Source organism: Mytilus galloprovincialis, chromosome 2 (genome assembly GCF_965363235.1).
Source record: "Mytilus galloprovincialis chromosome 2, xbMytGall1.hap1.1, whole genome shotgun sequence".
Lineage (NCBI taxonomy): Eukaryota > Metazoa > Mollusca > Bivalvia > Mytilida > Mytilidae > Mytilus > Mytilus galloprovincialis.
This window is the reverse complement of record NC_134839.1, coordinates 13,587,227-13,614,579: the sequence shown is the minus strand read 5'-3', so window position 1 is coordinate 13,614,579 and position 27,353 is coordinate 13,587,227. Positions and strand designations below refer to the sequence as shown.

Below are 27,353 nucleotides of genomic sequence, written 5' to 3'. Positions count from 1 at the left end.
TTCTCAAGGGAAGTTAACCTGATCACTCCTTATCACAGTTGTGTACATTTACAATCAATAGATTAACAAGTGTATGAAACATTTCTCCCTAGTTTTGACCACAGGAAACAGTGAGTTGGAAAGGTTTCTGGACATGCATAACTAACTTTCTGTAGTCATCATAGTGTTTAAATCATTTTGATGTGATTCTTGAGATAACATAAGTATGTATCTTTAATTATTTTGATGAAAGCAAGGATGCATGTTAGTTATATGTCCGGCATATGGTAATAGGTAAAGTTATTTTATGAATTTCAAATTATTACAAAGATATCGATTAAGATATATTAACTTGATGGGCACCATGGCATTCACACACACTAAATAATACACTATATGATTTGGAAAAAGAACAAATATATTTAGTTGTGGCCCCTAAACAAAAATGTGTACTTGTTCAGAGGCAATTGATAACACACTAAACTCTCAAAACATACATCTGTACTAAACAAAGAAAGGCCAGAGGTTCCTGGCTTGATTGTCGTTTCTTTATCTCAATTAAATCATGTACATATTTAATCAAGAAAGGACAAGAACCATATAATCAGTGTTATTTTATTTGCATTTCCTAAATCATTTGTACATTGGAATACTGCCCCCCAACCCCCATTCATAACTAGATATTTTAAGGTACAAAGGTTTAAAAAAAATAAGATACAAGGGCCTGTGATTGGAATTAAAATAACATTCAGTATTGAAAGTATAATCTACCGGTATACTGATAAAATTTGTAGAATTATAGGTTGCAGTAAAATAAATTAATAAATTGGAACATACAATTTTCTGTATATTTTTTACTATTTTTCTACATGCACTTGTCAGATATTCCTTTTTGAGAAACAAGAAAAAAACAAGAACTCAGAGTTTCTCAAAGCCGGTAACTATGTAGCTGGTAACCTATATCATTACCAAAACATAACTGGGGATTTTTTTCTTGTTGGAGGGGGGGGTCAATTATTTGAAATTATGTTCGTAGGGGGAGGAGTCATTAAGTGGTTTTATAAAATAATGGAGGGGTTCCCAACATAAAATTTTATGTTAAAAATTTGAACCGACCTCCTCAGCCGATAAGTAATGACCATTCCCTAATTAAATTAAATATTTACCGAATACATCGAACTTATTGTGAACATATTTTGAAATAAATCACCATGACTAGTTTATTTACGTCTGGGATACTACCAACAAATTATATTAAGGTTTATTGCCCCCTTAATTAGGCCTGTTGTTGTGAAAGTACAATTCTTTACACGACGTAACGTTATATTTATTTCCGTACTTTCACATTGTTAACGTCAACTTCCGCCCAGCAATTGTTTATATAGTTTTGAAGAGGAAAGCTGTTTCGTGTACACGTTGAAGATTTAGAGGATTGAAAGTTAACTTGTTTCATATTTTATAAAAGGTAAACAGCATACATTTTGCACACTATTTTACTGATATCCGCATCAGGTTCTAATTATATACTTCGCCCTATTTACATGTTTTACAGATGGTAGACTAGTTTCCCCTGTTAAATCATAGATGTAATACCCAAATATAGCGCGATAGGCAATTCAAACACATTAACGTTGATTGTTCATTTGTTATTATTTATTCGCATATTCCTGTGTGAATAAACTGTGTTGTATATTTATTGTGTATTGATAATGAAGTATTGTATTTTTACATGTTGTTTGCATAAAAACGTAACTGCCGTATAAAGTATAAAGTTGTGGTAATTGTTTAATGAGACAAATACTTGTTGTGAACCCCATGTTAGATTTTACCCGCTCGGACCTGTTTGTTTTATAAATAAGTAAGTTCACAACAACTATTTGTTGTTTTTTATTTAAGTAAAAAAAAATCCAAGGAATTGTTTATTAAGTCACCAGTGTTTGAACTGTTTCTTAGTTTTTGTTCTTTAGTCGACCGCTTCAATGGTTGGTCCACCACTTCCACCAGTGCCTCCTGCTCCAGGTGCACCTTCTGGGACGCCACCAGCTCCACCAAAGTTTGGCATACCACCACCTGGGGCTGCACCAGCAGCCTGGTACAGTTTGGTGATGATTGAATCACAAACTCCTTCAAGTTCTTTCTGTTTGTGTTCAAACTCTTCTTTCTCAGCCAGATTGTTGGCATCAAACCATTTAATGATTTCGTCACATTTGTCCATGATTAATTTTCTTTTTTTGTAACTTTCACTGATTTTATCCTTGAGCTTTCATCTTCAACGGTTTGTTTCATGTTAAATGAGTAGCTTTCCAGACTAGTTTTGGCAGCGATACGATCCTTCTGTTTCTCGTCTTCTGGCTTGTATTTCTCAGCATCGTTGATCATGCGTTCAATGTCTTCTTTGCTCAAACGACCTTTGTCATTTGTGATGGTGATTTTGTTCTCTTTTCCTGTACTATATTCGGGTTTGTCTTGGTAACATTATGATAATTTACCGTTGTTTATCTAAGGGAAAATATATATATAAAGATGTGGTATGAGTGCCAATGAGACAACTATCCATCCAAGTCACAATTCATAAAAGTATACCATATTAGCTAGATATAACTAGATTTCACGCATCAAGCAGTTCACAAAAATAGAAGTAAAAATTAATCGATTATATTTAAAATGGACGAAATAAACCCATCCATGGTACCAAGATTGAAATTTTGTATTTGCGCCAGACGCGCATTTTGTCTACAAAAGACTCGTCAGTGACGCTCGAATAAAAAAGGTTAAGAAGCGGATATATGTGTGGGTTTTGTTTTAATAAAGTACACATACCTTTTTGTAACGTTGACCCTTTTTGCAGCCATTTAACTTGCGAGCAGGTGATTATATTCATTCTTGTTTGAACCTTAAAGGGTAGATAGAATCAAATTAAACATTAATCGAAAAGTTCTGTGATCTTGTGATCTTTAGCCTTTGTGTCATTAATTCTTTTGTATTTTGAAATTTTACGAAAGTTATAACACTTATTATAAATATGATATCTTCCTACACGATGAAAGGTCGTTCATTCAGTTTCTTACTCGTTGTAGCAATTAAAAAATAGAGAGAGCTAATGTGCTAACTGTACCCACACATTTGATGAAAAAAAATAATATCTAAAGAAATTACAAGAACAACAGAAAACAATATCCAGATTGTTAACCAGCGTAATAGTTGCTCACGAGGTATTTTATGATACAATCTAAAAAGTATAAGATGTTTTACATATTTGATATCGATCCTCGCTGAACCAATAAATGTTATCAAGCAACTTAAATAATTCCTTCTTCCGTGCATTTTCAAAATCTGCTAAAGTAATCTTATTATTTTATCAGTTGAGTTTACAGTTTGAAAATAAATAAATATCAGCAATTGCTTTTTTATGAAAAAAAAAATAATTGAAGGTTTGTAGGAATTGCAATACAGTAATTGTACGTGATCATGCACTATTGAAACAATTCATATATATTTTTTTTAAAGAACCCTCCAAAGAATCGCTCGTATAAAGTACAGTGCAGGCATTCTGGTAGGAATATATCATGAATTACACAATAAGCATTGTAAAATTGTTAACGATTCAGAGTTCTAGCACTAATATGATTAAAACATACCTTTTTTCAAAAAAAAGTCCCTAAAGGAATTATTAAGAAATCTAGTTCCAACTACTTCTGAAAAAGTTGACCTTAAATGGATTAGGCTTTTCACTTTTGGTCCTTTTTCATCACATAACTCTTTATGTATTTATACATTATAAAATTGAGAATGGAAATGGGAATATGTCAAAGAGACAACAATCCTTTCAAAGAGCAGATAACATCCGAGGGCCACCGGTAGGTCTTCCACGCAGCGGGAAAATCCCGCCCCTAAGGTTGTCCTCAGCTGGTCTTTAAATAAAAATGTGTACTATTTTAGTGACATTTGACGTCATATTAATTTACAAAACATATAAATGAACTAAGATAAAAAAAAATAAAACATACACAACTTACAAATGTCAGAGTCTCCTGACTTCTGACTTGGAACAGGCGTGAAAAGTGGGGTTTCATATTTTTGAGTTTGGTCGTTCCCGGGAAAGGTATATTCAGAAAAGCGCTCCATCTATATAAGCACATCGATAGTGATTTTTTTTTCTTTTTTTTTTTCATTTTCTAGCAAAATGTCGACTGAGTTGCTAGTAACTACGTATACTAGCCCCCGTGATTTAATCAGCTTTGTTTTTAGTGTGTTGCTTTTTTATACATACTGTTTATAAAATTCCGCTTGATAAATGTAAAATTTATTAAGAAAACAAGGTTTCAACTACTTCTGGCAGACATTTGATGGATTTTAGTCATTGTTTTATGTCCCTTTTAACAACATAGATTATTAATTATGTATACTTTTTTTTTTTTCTTTCTATTGGATTGAATTTTAGCGTTTTATAATGGTCATTTAAGGAAATGAATCAAATGTTATAAACATGAACAAGACTAACTGCCTGGAGAAATGTTTCCCAAAAACCCATTGGAAGTCTTAGTAAAATCGGATGCAAAACTGAATATTCTGATCTATTCGCTGTACCAGTTAGATAGGTGCTCAATTGGGTTTATAGCAAGTTAATAAAATATTACATCAAGTGGGACATATAATAAAAATATATTAATTAGCAATAGAGAAACGCATGTAAAAGTTCATTTAATCAACACATGTCTTGAAGCCACTGAACACAAGCAATAAATCATCATTCAATGAGAAACCATCATAACAACTTAAGGAATAGTATTAAACCCTGAATTTTACTTGTGTCTGCTATAAGAGCATGCTTAGGTCGTTAGTCTTCCTTCCTGCAAACAAATCATAAAAAGACGAGTAGGCTGAATCAATCGTATTCGATTCTGCTGATGCATTTTTTAATTTATTATGTTTTTACTCAATAAGAAACCGAAATAATGTGAAAAAAAAGACATATGACTGATTTTCAAAATTTTCAAGGATCACGATTTTGCTAAAAACTTTTTGGAACTTAACCAATGTATTTCCAAACGAGCTGAAATGCAAACCATTGAACGGAGATGTGATGTATCCCTGTTTGTGCGCAATACAAATTTCTTTCTCAAATAGTGAATGAAGAACTGTTTGACATATAATTAAATCAAATATTTACCGAAAACATCGAACTTATTGTGAACATATTTTGCAATAAATCACCATGACTAGTTTATTTACGTCTGGGATAATACCGACAGATTATATTAAGGTTTATTGCCCCTTAATTAGGCAGTACAATTATTTACACGACGTAACATTATATTTATTCCCGTACTTTCACATTGTTGACGTCAACTTCCGCCCAGCAATTGTTTATATAGTTTTGAAGAGGAAAGCTGTATCCGTATCAATGTACCAAATGAAAATCAATGGGCGCAGCCATCTTAGTAAAGGGAACATGACATAGAAAAGAAGAATGGTAGGTCTTTGTGATTGGTTGTTATATTAAATGGATATTTTTTTTTCTTTCTGGAAAGCCTCTTTAGTATGACTACAGTTAAGCATAGTTTTCTTGTAAAATTATTTACATAGGCATTATTAGATTTTTTTTACTAGTTGAGGTGAAGTGCTAAAAATCAGTGACATTTTTCTGCGGGATTGTCATGTGTTCTTGACAACCCAAAAATTCACCTGTAAAAGCCATGGGACCATATATGTTTTTGTGTTGTATTTTGCGTACTAAATTATAATCCTGGTACCTTTGATAACTATTGATGACAATAAATTGTTCTTTTTTTTATACCACTTTTAACCACAAAATTTCTTTAATTTAGAAGTAATTAAACAAAAGGCTAACATTGTGGACAATGGAAAACTAGTTAGTACTTTGTATTCTAAACTGGGGGTACTTTCACTTTCATTTTAAGAAAACGGTCTGTGGTGTCAGATTACTGATGCAAGCGTTTTTTTTTTTGTTGTTTTTTTTTTTTTTTTTTGATAAACTTATCATGGGAGACTTTTTCCAGCATCTAGAGAGAATTTTTTCATTGAAAACAAGGAAATTGGGCAATGAATATGCATGTGTTGTATGGGAAGGCTATGTTGACAAATATGGCTATGGGGTGAAGAATGTAAAATGAGAGTTTAAAAAAAAAGAAAGGGCCCACAGGGTGGCATATATGATTAGACATAAACGCAGTCGAAATGATATGGCAAAGCAAGATAAAAATAGCAATACAATTGAGTGTAGCCACCTCTGTCAGAATAAGCTTTGTGTTAATGCAGATCACATTATTCTAGAGAGCCATGCTACCAACCAAGACCGAATTCACTGCAAGGGACAGGGAGTTTGCTCTAAAAGCCATGAACCATACTGTTTACTTTGTATATTTTTATTTTTTGCTACTTCTGTATATCCTTTTAAACCTTTGCGTAACCATGTTCTTGTTGTTTTCATTGTCTCGATTCTCCTTCGTGATTGTGTACGCTTTATAGAGATATTTTCTTTTGTCAGACTTTTTATATTTCAGAGACTTTTTATGCTACTGAAGTTGATCAGTTCATTGTATTAATTTCAGAAGTTCTTCGACAAAAGAACCTGCAGTCACTGGTGCACCGAGCTGATCACAAATAAGCATCAAGGATCCTCCAGGACCAAGATTTACACTGTGGACTGCTGCTTTGACCCTGCCTTCAAAGTTTTTGGTGAAGGTAAAATTTTTAGGAAGTGACCGTCGTAAGCTTCGGTTAAATCCTTCAACTTTTTGCGTATTAAGGTTGAGTTTAGTTTTATTTAAGGCATCTTGGACAAGACGTACGGTATACATTTTCTTATTTCCCTTATATTGTCAGTTGTATTAAAAATTTTAAACATGGAAGTTTAAAAGCTACTACTTTTCAGCCAGAATTTCTTGCCACCTTTACACACAAAAGAATGACGACGGCATAGCTCATGATTTCCTGTATAACACATTGGGATGGCATCACATATGAAGGAAATTTTGATTTTCATTTTTTGGAAGTTACCACCATATTTTTCCATTGCCTCTGTAAATTCAGCAGTGCATCTTGCTGATAAATCCAGCATTGATATTTTCTTTTTCTTTTTTAGTTCTTCCAGGCATCATATTGAGAATTTGGGGATTTTTCTTTATATTTTTCCTGTGATTATCTGCCAGATGTCGGTTGTCCAGGAAATGTTCAGGCTCAGTTTGTGTTATGTTTTCATGATATAAACCTTCCGCAGCTTTAAATGCAGAGCTGTCGGGGTCAGTTGTAAAATGTTTTGCCTCGATTCCATCTGCATTTAAATCTGTAAGGGCCTTCTTGGCACAGAAATATTCATCGCCGATGCTTTTGAGAAAGGTCAAAGTTGAGCTGCAGTTTTCAGTACACTGTTTAAATTTTCCACTGTGTGGATTAACTGGGTATATGGAGCACAGTTTATTTTTTGCAACAACTGTCAGTATGCTCTTGTCCTGTGTCTCATTTTCAGCAACAGTATATACCATTTGGGTCGCAGGCTGGAATGGTGTACGACCGACCCCAGAATATAGTGGGTTATTGTATGCACCGTCGCCTTGAAGACTTACGGCAAATGGATTTTCCGCACCACGTAACTTTTTGATATTAATTAATCGTTTACGCAGTCTTTTCATGTCACTCTCATTTATTTCTATTATTTTAGGCAGTACAGCATTGGCTCTCTTTTGTAGTCCCTTTGCAGATGGAGCAACAGAATTAGTTCCTAGCAAGATTTTTCTAAAGCTTGTGGTTGGAATAGGAGTTTGAGCTAATGCGGCTTGGGCACCTATATTCATTTTAGCAGGCTTTTTACCCTTTTTTCCTGTCTGGACCTCTTCATAAAGTTTATATAATTTAGACTGGTAACTACATGTGTCACATATAGCACATTCAAGGTTGCCAAGGCCCCATCTTTCTTCTTTGGACATGTCCCATTCAAGAAACCCCTTACAATGTGGACTTAGTTCTGAATGTTCATGAAAGACAGCATTCCACATGACTGCATTTAACTTTATGTTGATAGTCCTGTTGGTTTTAGACTCAATTCTGTTAAAAAAAAACAAAAAAAAAAACAGGTAAATATTTATTTTTCATACATTCTGATGTCTAGTGGAAAAGTAGATGAAATGTAAATTGCTAGTTACCTCCCCTTAAAACTGTTAATTTTATAAATGGCTCTAAAAAATCCTCCTGTATATCAGATTTATTTGTCTTTGTCTCAATATCTTCAAAAATATCTGCTGTTCATAGTTTATATATTTACTTGCATATTTTTGAATATTTGAATAAGATTTTTCCAAACTTAGTAATATGATGTAGAAAGTGACCCTTGTATATGGTTTCTTTCAGATTTGCAACTGTGATTATCTTTAAATGTTTAATTTGTGTGTAGATTGATTGAATATGTAATATTTATGTATAAAATAGTCTTACCTTTGCTTTTCTTTTCTAGATCAAACAGGTTTAGCCTGTTTTGTGTCACTAGATTATGATCGCAACAAAGTGTCAGGTTTGATCCCAGTGTTGGATAAATTCTTATTTTCCTTATATGGTACATTTTTTACAAGATTTGTCATTTCACGGGTAAGTCTAACATAATGTGTTTGTTCACTGTCACTTTCTTTGGAAGAAACACCTTTTCTCATTTTATTATGTGGCACAAGTCCAACTTTGAAACCAACTTTATGTTGTCCTTTTTTGAATTTTCCCATTGTATATTGCTGATTTTTTTGATTATATAATGAATTGTTGTATCGATTTTAATTTTAAATGTGAATTTGGTTATGGTGTCTATACTTTTATACTGTTTTGTTGGTTTTTAGTGCATTTAGTAATGAAGAATGACAGTTGTAACATGGTCACCCATAAATTAAAAAAAAAAAACAGAAATAATTTGCATAAATCACATTAATTTTTCTGCACATTCTCACCCATGACAGAAAGGATTTATATTTTTATACATCATCAAAGGTTCTCGGTCAACAAGATAAGGCAGCTTTACTGGTCTTTCAGTACAATCATACCTCCAGAGGTCACTTCAATTTATGAACAAATATTAAATAATTGAAAATTTCCCTTTGGTTACACATTTCTGGGTAGAATCTACCCCTATTAAATATCCGATGAAGCCAACCTCATATACAGTATCACTGACCTTCCTCCTACTATGTACATATGTAACTTGAAAGAAAACTAGAAACTTTAAGAAAAACAACAGATTTTCCATGCTGATTTTTTTCAAAAGATAGCGAAAAACTGCCCGTGTCAATGAAAGGGTATGCATATTATATTATTGGTAACTTGGGTATACATGGACAGATAACTCTGATATTTCACACCATATTGCGGACTAGATTTATTGTTTATAAATAAGTAAATTTGCTAGATTCTGATTTTATTTTGAAATTGTATAGGTATCAATGTACCAAATGAAAAACAATGGGCGCAGCCATCTTGGTAAAGGGAACATGACATAGACAAGAAAAATGGTAGGTCTTTGTGATTGGTTGTTATATTAAATGGATATTTTTTTTCTGGAAAGCCTCTTTAGTATGACTACAGTTAAGCATAGTATTCTTGTAAAATTATTTACATAGGAATTATTAGAATTTTTTTTTACTAGTTGAGTGAAGTGCTAAAAATCAGTGACATTTTTCTGCGGGATTGTCATGCGTTCTTGACAACCCCAAAATTCACTTATAAAAGCCATGGGACCATATATTTTTTTGTGTTGTAATTGATGACAATAAATTGTTTTTTCTTTTGATGACGCCATGACTAAAATGACATCACAACTTAAATCCATAAAATCAGGACCAAAATTTGAAATGTTACGGTTTTCCGTTTCTTTATTAACATTAAAAATATGTTTGAATTGAATAAATAATTGCATAATACGGAATTCGTCCCCTTACAGGAAATGCCTGCCTCATCTTCAGCTTATAAAAGCTATGAGATTGAATTTGTTATCGTAAACAGGTTTGTTTCTATAATTATTTCACGGTCTTAACCCTTTGATATCTCTTTTCCCTTTACATTGATAAAAACAGTAATAATACAGATGATTGAGGCCCAAACATTTAAAATATAATATAAAGTTAATTAAACGTCAAATTTGAAAAGGACTAACACTTTAGCCAAACTATGACAAGAAATCCGACTTTCCAATGTGGGAGATATATACTTGTGTTTAAAACGGTTGACTAACGTTTGCAGCAGAAAAAAATCATTACAAAATTATCCAATTATTTGCATTATTGATTGCTAGCTGGTCATCATACCCTTTGGTTCTAAGAGTCCACTATGACATGTACCAGTGTTGGTATAAACAAATGAAATAACTTACAAATAAACTCATTATAGATACCAGGACTAAATTAAGCATATACACCAGACGCAGGTTTCGTCTACAAAAGACTCATCAGTGACGCTCGAATCCAAAAAAGTTAAAAAGGCCAAATAAAGTACGAAGTTGAAGAGCATTGACAAATTGAAAACCAAAATTCCTAAAAGTTTTGCCAAATACAGCTAAGGTGATATATGCCTGAGGTAGAAAAGCCTTAGTATTTCAAAAAAATCAAAAAATTGTAAACAGTTAATTTATAAATATAACCATATAAATGACTATTCATGTCAGTCAACACTAAAGTGCTGACTACTGGGTTTGTGATACCCTCGGGGAAATAAATCTCCACCAGCAGTGGCATCGACCCAGTGATTGTAAATAAACTCATCATAGATACCAGGACTAAATTTAGTATATACACCAGACGCGCGTTTCGTCTACAAAAGACTCATCAGTGACGCTCGAATCCCAAAAAATTAAAAAGGCTAAATAAAGTACGAAGTTTAAGAGCATTGAGAACCAAAATTTCTAAAAGTTTTACCAAATACAGCTAAGGTGATCTATGCCTGAGGTAGAAAAGCCTTAGTATTTCAAAAAATTCAAAAATTTGTAAACAGTAAATTTATAAATATAACCATGAACAATGAACATGGAAGATATTATGACTTGAACGCCATTTAAAAAAGTTAAAAGAGTGTACAAGCAGATTAAGTTATTTTTTCTTCCAGTCTGGTCAGATGCATTGTATTTGAATACGATTGTGTACAAATAATACATAAGTTGTAAATCTGCTCGTCTATAATTAAGTGCATGCAAACAAATGATTTGTAAGAAGTGTAAATTTAACAAGTATACGGGCTAAATGATAATTCGAAAATGAGGTATAATTGCCGATGCGTAAACTCTCAACAAGTACATTTAATGAGAGACGGAATATACCAAGCGGAGAATCAACAGTCATAAGTCATAGAAGAAGAAACTTCATTGGCAGCTGTCAGGCTAAAGACTTCCAATAAAAAGATACGTTATGGAGAATCGTATCAACTTTGAGTGACTAATTTTTATATGTGCAGTTTCCTGTTTCATATCAATGTATTGTTCAAAAAGAAAAAATGTATTCTTGGTTTTTTCACAATATAAAATAGAAGATGTGGTATGATTGTCAATGAGACAACATCTCTACAAGAGCCCAAATGACGCAGAAATTAAAAACAATAGGTCACCGCACGGCCTTCAACATAATTTTCTGATTTAATTACTGATCAGTTTTTTGTTTGTTTTTCTGCTCGTATGGCTAACACCTACTTTTACCCTTTTATAAGAAGTAGATCGAATAAAATTAGTAGTTAATTGAAAAGATCGGTGTTCTTGTGGTCTTTGACTTTTGATTACAAAAAATAATTAAATTTAGAATTGTGCAAATATTTATTATAAATATCTGATTTTCCTTACAAAAAGTTAGTTCATTCAGTTTCTGATGCCATGCAAATAATAATTATAGTTATACACAGTCAATTTGTGATAGGAGTTTACCCATCCTTTCGAAAATGAATTTCACCTTTTTCATTAAAAAAAATCTCATAATTTAGAAAAGAAGATGTGGTATGATTGTGAATGGGACAACTCTCCCCATTATACTAAATGATGCATTAACTGGAAACAATAGGTCAACGCACGGCCTTCAACATGGTTTTGAGATTTAATTGATAATCATTTTTTTTTGCAGCTGATGTGGCAAACGTCTATGTATACCCTTATGGAGTAGATCAGATCAAATAAATCATTCATTGAAAATATCTGTGTTCTTGTGGTCTTTGACTTTTGATTCACAAAAATAATTAATTTTAGAATCGTACAAATATTTATAATATTTACTATGAATATCTGATTTTATTTTTCAGTGTCTGCTGTCATGTAAATAATAATAATAATAATACACAGCCAATGTGTAATGGGAGTTTACCCATCCTTTTGAAAAAGAATTTCACCTTTAACATTAATTATTTTCAAATTGTATGTACATATTCATACAAGAACCACATTGTTTTGGGTGAATCCCTCGGACACATCAGTCCAGTAGCAGAGGTATTAACCTAGTGATAATTGTAATAAGGGCAAATAATCCAAAACGAGGTTTTATTGAAAGATTCAATAAAACTTACTCTTTATTCAAAACTTACTCTAATCAAAAGTAAAATTACAAAAATAGTGAACTCCGAGGAAAATTCAAAACAGAAAGTCCCTAATCAAATGGCAAAATCAAATGATATAATAAATCAAACGAATGGGCAACAACTGTCATATTCCTGACTTTTCCAAATGTAGAAAATGGTTGATTGAACTTGGTTTTGTCGCGCTTAACCTCTCACTTGTATGACAGTCGCATCAAAATCCATTATGTTTACAACAATTCGTGAACAAAACAGACATAATAGGTAAAAATGTAAAAATAGGGGTACAGCAGTCATCACAGTGTTACAATCTCAGTTAGAACAAAAACAAAATGATCCAAAAGTAAGTACACGTCCTATATAAAATAAGAAGTTGTTGTATGATTGCTGACGTGTCAACTCTCCACGAGTATGTTTAAAAAAAGACAGACTATACCAAAGGGAGAATCAAAACTCAAAAATCACTTACAAAGAAGAAGAGACATTGGAAGCAGCAGCAGTCAGACTAAAAACTTATTATTAAAAAATACGTTGGGGAGTATCGTATCAACTTTGGGTAACTAATTTTCAAATGTGCAGCTCAATAAAGTTTCTTTTTTCATATCAATGTATTGTTAAAAACATCAAAATTGTGTTCTTGTTTTTGTAATGATATAAAAAAAAGACGATGTGGTATGATTGTCAATGAGACAACTCTCTACCTTAGACCAAATGACGCTGAAATTAGAAACAATAGGTCACGGCATGGCCTTCTACATTCTTTTCTGATTTAATTGCTTATAATTTCTTTGTTTTACTGCTAATGCGTCAAACGCCTACTTTTGCCCTTATGGGGTAGATCGAATTAAAGTAGTCATTCATTTAAAAGATCTGTGTTCTTGTGGTCTTTGACTTTTGATTCATAAAATTGATTAATTTTAAAATTGTACCAATATTTTGAACATTTATTATAAATAATTTCCTTAGAAAATTAAAGTAATTTCATTCAGTTTATGATACAATGTAAAACAAAATAACAATACTCAGCCAATGTGTGATAGATAGGCGTTAAACCATCCTTCTGAAATTGAAGATATCTTTTCGTAAATATAAGAGAGATTGTATGCATGTACATGTAGCCTGGTGATATCCTCGGTGACTGAAAATCCTCTAGAAGAGGTATTGACCTATTGGTAGTAGTAACAAGGAAAGTAACACAAAACGACATTACATCTGAAGGATTCAACAAATCTAACTGCATTCGGAGTAAAATTAGATGTTCAGATTGGGTTAGTGTTTCCCAACCAGTGTCAACAGATAGAGTCCACTAGTTAGTCTCGAAAATAACTGATTGAATCTGTGTGCAATTTAAAAGCACTCTCTGCGATATCATATTGGCCCTTTTTTTTTTAAAGAACCAAAGAATTCATCAGTTATTCTTAAGGTGGTACCCAACACTTTCACTAAAATAAATTTGGCTCGTTTGATTTTCATAAAATTTGGTAAAAGTATTTACTTTGACACTTAAACAAAAATATAAAAATTTTAAAAAATTTGAACCAACCGTTTTGTCAGAAAAAATACACTGGTTATATAGCAATTTGACAAACACCAATTTTGATCATTGAGAAGCTTCATATTCCTTGTACAACACAACGTAATTAAAACGTTAAGCTGACTTTACAGAGTTATCTCCCTGTAGTGTTAGGTACCACCTTAAATTAACTATATTAGTTAATTTAAAAATAACTGATTGAATCTGTGTGCCAATTTAAGCACTCTCTGCGATATCATATTGGCCTTTTTTTTTTAAAGAACCAAAGAATCAATTAGCTACCTTCGTATTAAAAAAACTGGTTGTCCTTTTCAGTCATGGTCAGATCAGACAATCTCACTGTATCACTGTCGACGATTTTTCCATTGTCTTCTTGAATTTTGCAAAACTTTCAGTGGCTAATGTTACACGAACATCAGTACAAAACATTTGTCTATATGAGTGGAATATTCTTTCAACGGACGGACCATTAATGTGTTGGTTACTATTTAGCAGTACTCTGTTAGACATGTAACTCTACATAAATACATGTGTGTGTGTGTGTGTGTGTTAAATATTTCTCTTGATGGAGACTTTTAAAGCCAATTGTATAGTACGTGTTATATCTTTATGCACCCGTTTACGGGACGTATTATGGTATATCGTTATCCGTCTTTCCGTCCGTCCGTCGTCAACATGTCGGACGCTTTAACCAATTAGCATAAAACTTTGGTGAATTGTTTATATCTATTGACGTGAGCTCCCTTTTGTTTTTTTATGAATTTTAGATTTTATGTTTCTGAGTTGCAGGGTTTTATTCATTAAAAAGGAGATTTTTCAGTTTCGGACAATAACTTAATAATGCTTTCTGCAGTCCTCATGAAACTTTGGTGAATTGTTCATATCTATTGATGTAAGCTCCCTTTACAATTTTATAGATTTTCGATATTCGTTTCCGAGATATGGGGTTTTATTCTTTAAAAAATGGGGGATTTTCCAGTTTTCGTTTGAATTGTTAAATACATTGTCATTTCGGGGCCTTTTATAGCTGACTATGCGGTATGGGCTTTGATCATTGTTGAAGGTCGTACAGTGACCTATAGTTGTTAATTGCTGTGTTATTTTGGTCTCTTGTTGAGAGTTTTCCCATGGACAATCATACCACATCTTCTTTTTTATAGGCATAGTGTTTGATAATTCCCGTATTATTTTACGTCTAGCGGCCTTATTTTTAACTTGCTGGTCCTACAGTTCGCTAACGACACTTTGAAGAAATACTACAAACTATGATTTTTTTTGTGCCCAAATGATGTTAGTCTGATCAAAGCATTAAAGAAAGATTGAGCAACATGTACATTATAATACGGTGCTATATTTTCTTTGAGTTCGACAGCCAGCAACCGTTTAATATTTCAATAAATATGATTACTCTATACGAATCACTCGTTTTCATGCCCATCCCCCCTCCAAATAAAGAAGTGAGAGTCGTTAGATGTCAAAGGAACATTTGGGAAAGATGTACGACACTTGGATAATTTCAGTCGTCGCATGAATTAAATAACGATTTCAAATAGCAAGTGCACACTTAATTTTGACCCTTCTTTGTATTAACCCGGCAGGCTAGCGCTGAGCCGGATAAATACAAATATGAAATGAGATTTTTTATGAATTATTTATACATGTAGTATACAAGACTATAGTTATGACGTTTCAAGCATGTGATATGAGAAAACTGAAAGTCGAAACTCATTGTTCTTATTTACAAAGCTCTGTTGGACAGAAAACTACAGATTCCGGAATCTGTACAATAAAAATGCTGTTAATCTTGGTCTATTAGTATCCCCCCCCCCCCCGAAAATATACCCTGAACCATACATACCGCATCGCGACGATACGCTGCCAAAGAAATGTATATGTCACTGACTTTGTTTTCGAGAAAATGGCCCGAGAGGGTACTGAATTATATTGAATACGTGAATATGCTATGAATTTCTAACGTTCTTAGTGTTGATTATGCATGATGGTTATGTGTTTTGAATTGATATGTTCTTTTTATCATAAGGGTCTTGATAAAGGGGCATTCATTTATTAAAATTTATTTTGTGTTACCAATATTGTTTATTCTTTATATTTTAGCATCTCATCATTCTCTAATCCTTATTTTTTTTTTTACTTTTATTTTGCAGTATTTGCCCATTATTCTGTATGCCGTAAACCTAAATACAATTAGACCCTCTTTTTTATGGAAACGTTTTTTTTTTAAATTATATTATAACAGTTGTAAAAAATATGATATGTTCATTATTATTCCTCCTGCTTTAGTGGAACGTCCCTTTGAGCATCTCGCTATTTTATAAATTAGCAACCTTTACGACGGACTCAAAAACGGCGACGTCATAATACAGTTACGGCACTATAGCGGCGCCGAGAGCGATGCGTATAGTTTCAATACTAACATGATTTTAAAACAATTATTTTATTCATTTAGAAACCTTTTAGTCAAGGCTCTGAGTTTATTGATTTCTATTTTATTCTAGGTCCCGTTTGAAAACAATGTTTTTATATATTTGTAAATCCATAGTTTCGCGTTTTAGGGATTTGATAGTTCCTTATGAGACAAAAAGAGGCAACAGTGGAATACTGCAAAAGTCATAAATCAATTGAGAAAAAAAACAAATCCCGGTTACAAACTAAAACAGAGGGAAACACATCTACTAGTTATAGAGCAAAACAACAAAACAAAAGAAACACTGAATTGCATCAAACAATAAACGACAATGCAACATACGTAAAAACGAACTATTAGATAACAACTGCCATATTCTTGTCTTCATACAGTACATTTTAAGAAAATATTGTGGTCTGAATCTGATTTTTTGGCTAGCCAAAACTCGCGCTTTATTGCAATGTTGAATATACTGCTAACATGACAACATTACTAAGTTTATGACAGGAATACAGTACAAATAACTGTTAGACAGTCAGGACAAAAAATACAGAAAAAAATATAATAATATATTAAAACCAGAAAAGCTATATTCGGGTTTGTCTTGGTAACATTATGATAATTTACCGTTGTTAATCTAAGGGAACATATATATATATAAAGATGTGGTATGAGTGCCAATGAGATAACTATCCATCCAAGTCACAATTTATAAAAGTATACCACATAAGCTAGATATAACTAAATTTCACGCATCAAGCAGTTCACAAAAAATAGAAGTAAAACTCAATCGATAGTATTTAAAATGTACGAAATAAACCCATCCATGATACCAAGATTGAAATTTTGTATTTGCGCCAGACGCGCATTTTGTCTACAAAAGACGCGTCAGTGACCCTCGAATAAAAAAAAGGTTAGGAAGTGGATATGTGTGGGTTTTGTTTTAATAAAGTACACATACCTTTTAGTAACGTTGACCCTTTTTGCAGCTATTCAACTTGCGAGCAGGTGATTATAAATACAGTTTCATATATACAATTAATTTACAGTCCTTAACCTTGGCTTCCTCTGTATATCACACTTAATGATGTTATAATATTATTTATTATATACTTATATAAAAAAGAAGATGTGGTATGATTGCCAATGAGACAACTATCCACAAAAGACCAAAATGAAACAGACATTAACAACTATAGGTCACCGTACGGCCTTCAATAATGAACAAAGCCCATACCGCATAGTCAGCTATAAAAGGCCCCGATAAGACAATGTAAAACAATTCATACGAGCGGTATACTACTGCTGCCTTTATTTGCCAATCGTTCTTTACCAGCCATCCGTGATAATATCGATGTCAGTCACGGTGGCAAAGGCTTTATCGAACCCATAATAGGTATGACGTCACAGAAATGATATCAGTCACGGTTACAAAACCATAATCAAGCCCTAATAACGGTATTATGTCATGAGTCGTGAAAAATGCAACAGAGAGATAAATTATGCTTAAGGTAAATGTATATAAAAAAAGTGTATAAAATAATTTGGAATTTCAATATTATACACCGTATTAAACCTCAACAAATATATAGCTCTCGTTATTATATTGGTGTTTCGTAATTATACTGGTGTCTCGTGTTGAAACAGGTCGTGGAGTTTTTATTCTCCGAGGGTATCACCAGCCCAGTATACAGCATTTCTGTGTTGACATGAATTATCAATGATATGGTCATAATCATAAATTAACTGTTTCCAAAACGTAGATTTTTTAATACTAAGGCTTTTCTACATCAGGAAAAGATTACTTTAGCTGTGTTTGGCAAAACTTTTAGGAATTGTTTGGTCTTCAATTCTCTTTAATTTCGTACTTTATTTGGTCTTTTTTAAAACTCGTTTTGATTCGAGCGTCACTGTTGAGTCTTTTGTAGATGAAACGCGCGTCTGGCGCAAATACAAAATTTTAATACTGGTATCTATGATGATTTTTTATATATTGAAAAAACATAAAAAATTTCCTATAAAATATATTTTTGTAGGTTTTTTTGTCCTTGGTAAATACTGGTATCTATGATGAGTTTTTATATATTGAAAAAGCAATATAGGATTTCCTATAAAATGTATTTTTGTAGTTTTTTTTTTGTTTTTTTGTTTTTTTGTCCTTGGTACGAATAAATGATAAATACTGATCCAATTGATTGCATTCTATTAACTACTTAGGTAATCTACAGCCACTATGTTTTACAGGCCAAGTTTTCAAGTTCTTAAAAAAAGTTATCGTGATTGAAACATTTGTTTTCTCTCAAAATGAAATACTTTGTTATATGAGTTAAATAAAAAAAAAATATAAGCTAACGTGTACCCACATACAAATAAAGAAACGTTTTTATGTATTGCATTACTAATGCTATAACAAATTTTCAAAATTAAATTAATTTAAGGAATTCATAGAAGTTTATAAATTCTTGAAATGCAATTTTCTTTCGATGAAATATCTTCACCATAAAAATTAAAGTAGTACAGGATTTTTGATTAGCATGAACGCCATTTAAAAGTCGAAAAAAAATATTAAACAGACAGGAAGGGAAGTTAGTTTTGTCTTCCAGTCTTAAGCCTAGTCTAACCTATAACAAGTCCCAAACAGAGAAAAAGATGGATTGGGTTATGACTACAACAAATAGAACACGTTAGTTGTAATATTTGACCCATTACTTAAGATAATGCAATAAAATGCTACCCTTCGATTGTTTTCCGAATGAAGGTTTAAAGTCGATAATGTTCGTTTACCTGATTGACAGCTCCCGTCCTATAACTAGGAAATTCTTATAGAAAAATATGCTAGTAAGTATCGTATCAATTTGAGAGATCAACTCTCTATGTTCAATTCTGTTGGCGTGTTGCTTCAAAACAAAATGAGGGGCAAAGTAGTCTAATGCTGAGTTCACATGTAATTCGATTTCGATTCGCATTAACTAATTCGTATTAGTTTAATTCGCATTCGAAACGTTTTACGTCATAACGTCAATTCTAATTCGAATTACAATGCGCGTCAAATTCACTTTACTATCCAAACGACGTTAACTTTTAGTTCGTATTCACAAAAGCATATTTCTAATGCGAATTGGATAATTCGAACTAGCCAATTCGAATCAACTCAAATTAAAAAAAAAAGCGTATGTGAACGCGATTAGCGAATTCGATTCGCATTCGATTCGAATTCAATTCGAATTAAATGTCCGTGTGAACGAGGCATAAGTAGTTACTGCTGTGATCACTAGCCAGTCAACACTGAGATTGTGAGGTCGAACCCCGCTCGTGCGTGTGCACTCGACTCCAATCTAATTTGACTAGGATTGTCTGTTTTCCTATCGAAAGTCGGTAGTTTTCTCTGGCACTTCGGTTCCCTCCACCATAATAACTGGCCACCACGAAATAGCCTGAATACGATGCTTAAAATTGGCGTTAAACACCAAAATTCAAATCAAATCAAATCAAAACAAATGTATGTAACAAAGGAAACCGATGTTTCACCTGTTTTACAAAATGTTGCGTGTAAAACTGCTTTTTGTCTTTGTTTTCATGACAATATGAAACACGCTTGATTCTATTTGTGATAGCTCTTATGAATTGACTATTTTGTTAGCTTCCTTCATTTCACACTCATAGCTGTTTGAACATTTATCTGTTCTTGGTACCAGTGCATTGTTGATAACTCTGATGTTCATATATCGATTAAGAAGACACAAATCCATTTTAAGATAACAAACAAAAACTAATATTGTACAGTTTTATTTTGTTTACTCATTAGTTTTGTACAAATGGTTCCTAGAGGTTTTTTAAAAAAAAATGACATATGAGCGTAATACGACATTTGGTATGTATAACGTGAGGGTACCCAAATTGCACCTATTTTGACATATTTTTAACCTACGTTTATTAATGTTTCAGACAAAAGTTTCAAGAATATGTTTATTTTCTAGATGTATCATTATTTACTACAATAATATGGTTTCAACAATTTAATTTAGAATCCATATGGAATCATAGAAAAATTGATCTGAACTTACCTCCAAACCATCAATCAGTCTGTAATGAGGAGTACCCAAATTGCATCCATGCTATATTCGCATCGTCAAAAGTAGAATAATATAGCTTTTGTTTAATTTCTTCAAATATTTTGAACTATTAGATATTAGTCCATGCTTACTCTTCATTTTTTAAGAAATTGATACTTGTAACATATTGTATTTGCTAATTTTAAAGAGATGACGTTTTGATGACGTGGTATGGCGACGTTTCCCTACATTTTGATTTTTTCAATAAACATTTCATCCGTTGATAAATGCTGTGAACGTTTTATGCATATCTAAATATTTTTACCTATGTTGAAAGACGTACATAGTATAAAATCATAGTCTCTAGGAATTCTTGTAAGACTTCCGCTGCTGTTTTTGCTAAATAGGTGCAATTTGGGTACTCGGTGCAATTTTGGTTAGACTTTATGTATGGACGTATGTGTTTCGTGGTAAAATCATAAGAGTTGTGTCTCTTTATATAATGATGCACATTTGAGACTGACCAAATGGTACAGGTTATTGCCAACCTATCAATGTTAATAGGGAACACAATTTCCGAGCACATCACTTCACCCAAAGTGTTTCGGAAATCAGTGTTAATAAAGACGTCAAAATTCTATATAGTACATCAGATTGATCTACAAGATTGAAGAATATTGTAAATCTCCTATTCTATGCCATGCTTTGACATCGTTTTTATCTTGTCGATGAATGTTGTAAATATATTTATATATATATTTTTTTTTATATATTATGACATATTAAGACGAAAATCGGTTTTACATTTTTATTGTATCAAACTTAAACGATATATATAACATGTATAATGTAAATAAAATGTTAGTGCTTGCAATAAATGAAAGTATGCATGGTGCTGCACGTCACAGCATTTTGCGTTTGGTTTTTCTTTTCCACATACAGTTTCACCATAGGTGGCTTTTGTCTTCTTTCCGCTGCTCTTTGTTCGGATTGTTGTCTCTTTGAGACAGTCCCAATTTCCATTCTCAATTTTATCTGTTGAGATCAATAACACATATCCTGTCTTGCAATCTGCATAACAAAATTTGTAGAAGATCGTTCATAAAATAATAAACCACATGTTCTGGACTGCCTTCCACATAATGCAAGGTTTGTCATATCAACAGGTTTAGCTGGTATAAGGATCTCATCCATAGCCATTCTAGTAACAATGTGATCAAATGGTAAAACAATAGACATATTTCTATCAAAAGGTTCCAAAGTCACACACAGAGATTGTATTCACATTCACAATACAATATATATCTGATAAGATATAGTCAGTTCCAATCCTTTTACGTTTCAATACTTCAGGGGAAAAAAGCGTGATTTCACCTTAAACCAAATACCACAACAATGATATCAGCGTTATGATATTCCTGATTTTCTCCTGCTCTTTTAAACTATTAAGGTGTTAATTGAACAAAATTGTTTGTGTGTATAGGAAAATTCAGTAGCAAATCGGAATACATTTAGGTTTCATCTGTTTACTCTAGAATCTGATTGGTGCTCCGCTAGTACAGCTGTTTTGTCATCCATTTATTTTTTAAACATTAGTTGTATATCATATAATTTCTTTTCATGTCAATTTATATAAAAACAAAGGAGTTCTTGACGAGACTAAGAAAATCAGAATACTCACAGTGCAAATAAACAACGAAACTTACTGAGAAAAAACAGTAATAATGATGAAATTGATGAAGAAATTACTATGTAATTCTTCAGATACTTTCGTCAATTTAAAACACTATTAAAGTCAAGAATAGGAAGATATTCTTACTGTACCTAAACAATGCATCTGTATTTATGCTAGTCAATTTTTCTGTAAGGATAAAGACGAAAAAATCGTATAATTGCATTAAAGGGTACCAACTGTACTACGCATTTCGTCAATTGATGTTTCTTTAATGAAACTCGAGGCCAACGTATATAAAGGTCCACAACAAAAATGTTTACCAATCTTACTGCATCAGAGGCAAATTTCGACAATAGATATTCCTTCAGCAATGATCTGAGGCAAAATATTTCAATATCAAAATATTATTGTTGTAAAGCTTATAAAAACGTAAAGCACCAAAATTCAAATCCAGATTTGGGAATCAGAGTTTTCCATGATGAAGATACATTCCTTAATTTCAAACATTTCACAATCTATTCAAATAGCAAATTTGATAAAAAAAAATCATAAGTAAACACCCGTCGGGAACTAACGGCCCAGGTTCTTTTTAATAATGTAAAGACTTACTGCAGTTTGAAAACAACGGCCCGATAAATATTAATATATTAATTTAATTTGCACATTTCGACAGAGGAGAGAGACAAAAGATGCCAAAGCAACATTCAAAAACTCATTAAAATGATAAAACTGATCATGCAAAAACGTAAGAAATATTGAATGACAAACAACAGTAAACAAAACACAAATAGGAAACGAAAGACTGAGCAACACGAACCCAGCTTTAGACCAGGGATAATCTTATGTGTATAGAGGTAGGTCATTCCTGGTTGTTAAATCTATCAAAAACGATAGTAGCATGCGACATGCTTATGTACATTTTCTAGGTCACGAACATCATAAGTGGTTCTCGTTTGATATTTTATTCTGTGTATTCTTCTTTTGGATAAGCTATGTTTATGGCAGATCTCTAAATGATAGTTTTGTAATTTTGATTCCCATGTATACTTTTCAGGGTTTAGATCTTTACACACAAGGGAAAATAAATAAAAGATTGGGATTATAGATACACAAGAAACTAAGATTAAAAATCATACAAGACTAACAAAGGCTAGGAGCTCCTGATTTGGGACAGGGGCAAAAATACGGCGGGGTAAAATATGTTTTTGATATCTCAACCCTCCCCTATACATCTAGCCAATGTAGAAAAAACGCACAACTATATGCAAAGTAAAACTCAGATTGAGAGAAGTCCGAGTCCTATGTCAGAATAAGTAACAAAAGAAACTAAACAAAATGACAATAGTACATCAATTAATAAAGGACTACTAGCAGATACTGACATGCCAGCTTCAAAAAAATGTGTAGTATATCCGGCAATTTCTGTCGCTGAGGACCAAGGTACAATATTAAGACATATTTAGAACAAAGATCGTTTATAACATTTTATTGTGTACAAAATAAATAGAATACATAAATAAAGTACATTAAGTACAAATTCTGGAAATTTGAACTTCCACTTCATCAAAGCCCACATAGTCTTTAATATATTGTTTTTTGCTTGATTGTTATCAAGTTCTTGTGAAGTTCACTAAAAAAATGTCAAACTTGTATCTGTTCGGCCGAAAAATCGGAATATCCTTCGTCAGACACTGTACTACGTTTTCTACATTTCTCTGCACTGAATACCAGGTTTATCATATCAACAAATTCTGCTGGTGTGTGTATCTCTTCATCATTCATTCGTGTAACATTGTAATCGCACGGTAAAACAATTGACATATTCTCATCAAAAGGTTGGTAGTCGCTCAAAAAAATGTTGATGCACTTCAAAACAAAATCTATACGTTATCTGTATATTAAGTTCTCACACAATAAGAAGCCTTTAACGTTTGCACTGTTCGTTGTTGTAATGACAAATTTCTCGACCTAAAGCCGTTGCTCGAGTATCCCCGTTTCAATATTTTAGTAAAACGAAGGTGTGATGTTTTCACCGCAACCTAGAAGCCACAACAAGAATATCAATGAAATAATAGTTTTTGATTTTCTCCTGTTCTTTTAAACTACTAAAGTGTTAATTGCACAAAATTGTTTGTTTGTTAAATAATTCAGTAACCAATCATAAAACAGCTTATTTTCATTTGTTCAAACTAGAAAACTGATTGGCTCTCTGCTATTTTTTATTCATGAATTTTCTGAATATTGATTGTCTTTCATATATGTTTCTATTCATGTATTGTTTACATTAAAACGACAAATATGTTGATAACAATAAGAAAATGAGAACACATGTAAAAATACCGAAACAAAAATTATGATAATAATTCTTTGAAAAAATCACTAATGGAAAACTTTATTAACTTCAAACTGTATTTAAAAACAAAGTCAGAGACTTAAACTAGGTGTGGAAAAGAACAAATTTAATTTTGAACACAGAGTGCTGAAATTTTCATACCCTTTAGGTTGACATTTGTTAATTTGAGATTAGATTTCCACAAGTTTTCAAATATTTATGTATTCTATGTATTTATTTTATCTTAATTAATTCCTTAAAAACAATTAAAATGATAACCGATCTTTGTTTAAATCTTTATGTCTATTTCTTTTTCTTCGTTCATCATTGGGTGATATTATACAGTTAAATAATATTCACGATACCAACATTACTGCACCATATGTGCATTTCACCAATTAATGTCTCTTCAGTAATGCCCTAGGCCGAATATATGAAAACCCAAACCTAATTCAAACTTCGAGGAATCAAATCAAAAAGGACTTGAACTATAGATACATCCGGACAAAGAATCCAATAGGTATGTACAAATATTCCAACAGATGGATAGAAAACCCATTGTCGGCAAGGTTTAAGGTTTATATGTAGATAAACTCATCATAGATACCAGGACTAAATTTTGTATATACGCCAGACGCGCGTTTCGTTTACAAAAGACTCATCAGTGACGCTCGAATCCAAAAGAGTTAAAAAGGCCAAATAAAGTATGAAGTTGAAGAGCATTGAGGACCAAAATTCCTAAAAGTTTTGCCAAATTCTGCTAAGGTATGTCTGAGGTAGAAAAGCCTTAGTATTTCAAAAATTCAATATTTTGTAAACAGTAAATTTATAAATGACAATTCATGTCAGCACAACAAGTGCTGACTACTGGGCTGGTGATACCCTCGGGGAAATAAATATCCACCAGCAGTGGCATAGACCTATGTTTAAAGCCTGATAAAAGAGATTAGTCATTGTATACAAAACAAAACAATCACAGCAATAATGTTAACTGTAAACCGGGAAATGTTTGGCCCGTTTTTATTTCGCTGTTTTCTAACTGCATTCTATTTGGCTTCGCTTTAAATTTACGATTTGTAGGCATGTCAAATATTTAGTAAATTAGTAACAGTTGTACATCATGTATAAATATGTATTAATAAGACAAGTTTTGTCAATCGATAAGAAAAAACAAAATAAACAGTTCCTGTTTCCGTCAGTTCATAAAAGTAGATTTCAAATTATTTTTCAATGGCCTTTTATTAAAGGGGCACTGGCTATGAGATACATAAAAAAAACTAAAATATGATTTATTTATTTTTGTTCAATCATTAATGAAAGTGACAAAGTGAATTAATAATTCGCTTTTAGCAGCCACAAATTTTTCAACATAAGCTAAGAAACATTGATGATCAATTATTCCTAGTCATAGATTACCTTAGCCGTATTTTGCACATTTTTTTGGAATTTTGGGTCATAAATGTTCTTCAACTTTGAACTTGTTTGGCTTTTTTGATCGAAGCGTCATTGATGTAGACAAAACGCGCGTACGGCATATCAAATTATAAGCCTGGCACCTTTGATAACTATCTGTATTCAATTTTGTCCAAAAAATATAAGAAACATGGATGAGGAATTATTCCCTCGCATGCGTTGTGCGTGTTCGGTTATTTAAAGGATAAAAATGCCAACATTGAAAGTGAAACAAAGATGAAACATTTGATTGACTTATTCGATCAACAAAAAAGTCATTCTTCTACAGGTAGAAACGATGATCAACATATATTTGTATTTTATAATATGAAATAAAACAGACCTAGACGAATCGAATTCCATGAGTTCGCTATCTATAAGTATCTATATTTATGTTTAAATCACTTATATGACCATCGAATGTCTTCGGAGGTCAACTCGATAGTAAATAAGATGGCGTGTAGACTAAAAGAGAGGCGGAGAATACCAGAGAGACATTCAAACTAATGAATCGAATATAAACTGATAACGCCATTGCTAAAAAAGAAAAAAGACAAACAGACAAATAATATATCACAAGACACAACATAGAAAACTAAAGATAAAGCAACACGAACACCTCCAAAAACTGGTGTGAAATCAGGTGCTCCGTAAGGAAAGCAGATCCTGCTCTACATGTGACACCCGTTGTGTTGCTCATGTTATTAAAAAAAATGGTAAATAGCATAATTCGGTGTTACATATTCGTGAAAAGAGAACGGGATCTTAGTTACGACATAAGGAACATATTCGATATAATCAGTGAATCTGATATTCAATAATGGTGAAACAACTCGGGATGGCGTCAGTAAAATAAACCGCTTAGAATTCTTGGTATAATTAGTTCCTTGTGAGCAGCAACCCTCTTTCAAGGAAATTCTGATAGGAAATACAAGCCCGGAAATATCGTATCCATTTGCAGATATATACTCCGTATGCAGGAATGTTGCTACATAGAAATGGAAAGTTCACATTTGGGAAGCTGAAATTATTTCTTTTGTCGTAGACTTTTGGCTAAAGTACACACGAAACGATGCGGAATATTATCAAGCCCATGCCCTGAAAATTGTTAATATTAGAATTTTTATGACTTGGATAAATGTTTTACATTATTATAAATCAAATATGAGGATTTCAGTCAAATCGGTGAATACGCTAGTATCCCTTTAAGTATAATTAAACCGCTAGATTTGTCCTTTTTCATTATTATTTATTGAGTTTTCTTTTCAATTCGACTTTCATTAAAAATTTAAGGATTTTATTTCATACAGCTTTCATTAAGAAATAAAGTTTTGATTTGTGATATAGATTTGTCGTATAGTAGTACAATT

The 27,353-nt window shown here is 32.3% G+C and overlaps 1 protein-coding gene and 1 long non-coding RNA gene across 2 annotated transcripts; one reads left to right on the top strand and one right to left on the bottom strand.

Annotated features, from left to right (window-relative positions):
• The first annotated feature begins 52 nt into the window (after positions 1-52).
• LOC143062126 (uncharacterized) lies at positions 53-9,482 on the top strand. Its single transcript, XR_012974560.1, has 4 exons — positions 53-110; positions 6,552-6,684; positions 8,450-8,580; positions 9,411-9,482. It is a non-coding gene; the product is annotated as an uncharacterized LOC143062126 (long non-coding RNA).
• LOC143062125 (allergen MAG29-like) lies at positions 1,914-2,215 on the bottom strand. The gene has a single exon (XM_076233936.1). The coding sequence runs from the start codon at positions 2,192-2,194 to the stop codon at positions 1,943-1,945; it is 252 nt and encodes an 83-aa protein (XP_076090051.1). The 5' UTR covers positions 2,195-2,215; the 3' UTR covers positions 1,914-1,942.
• Positions 9,483-27,353: the final 17,871 nt, after the last annotated feature.

Coding starts and splice junctions, on each gene's coding strand:
- LOC143062125 (XM_076233936.1), bottom strand. CDS start 2,194: ATGGACAAATGTGACGAAATCATTAAATGGTTTGATGCCAACAATCTG.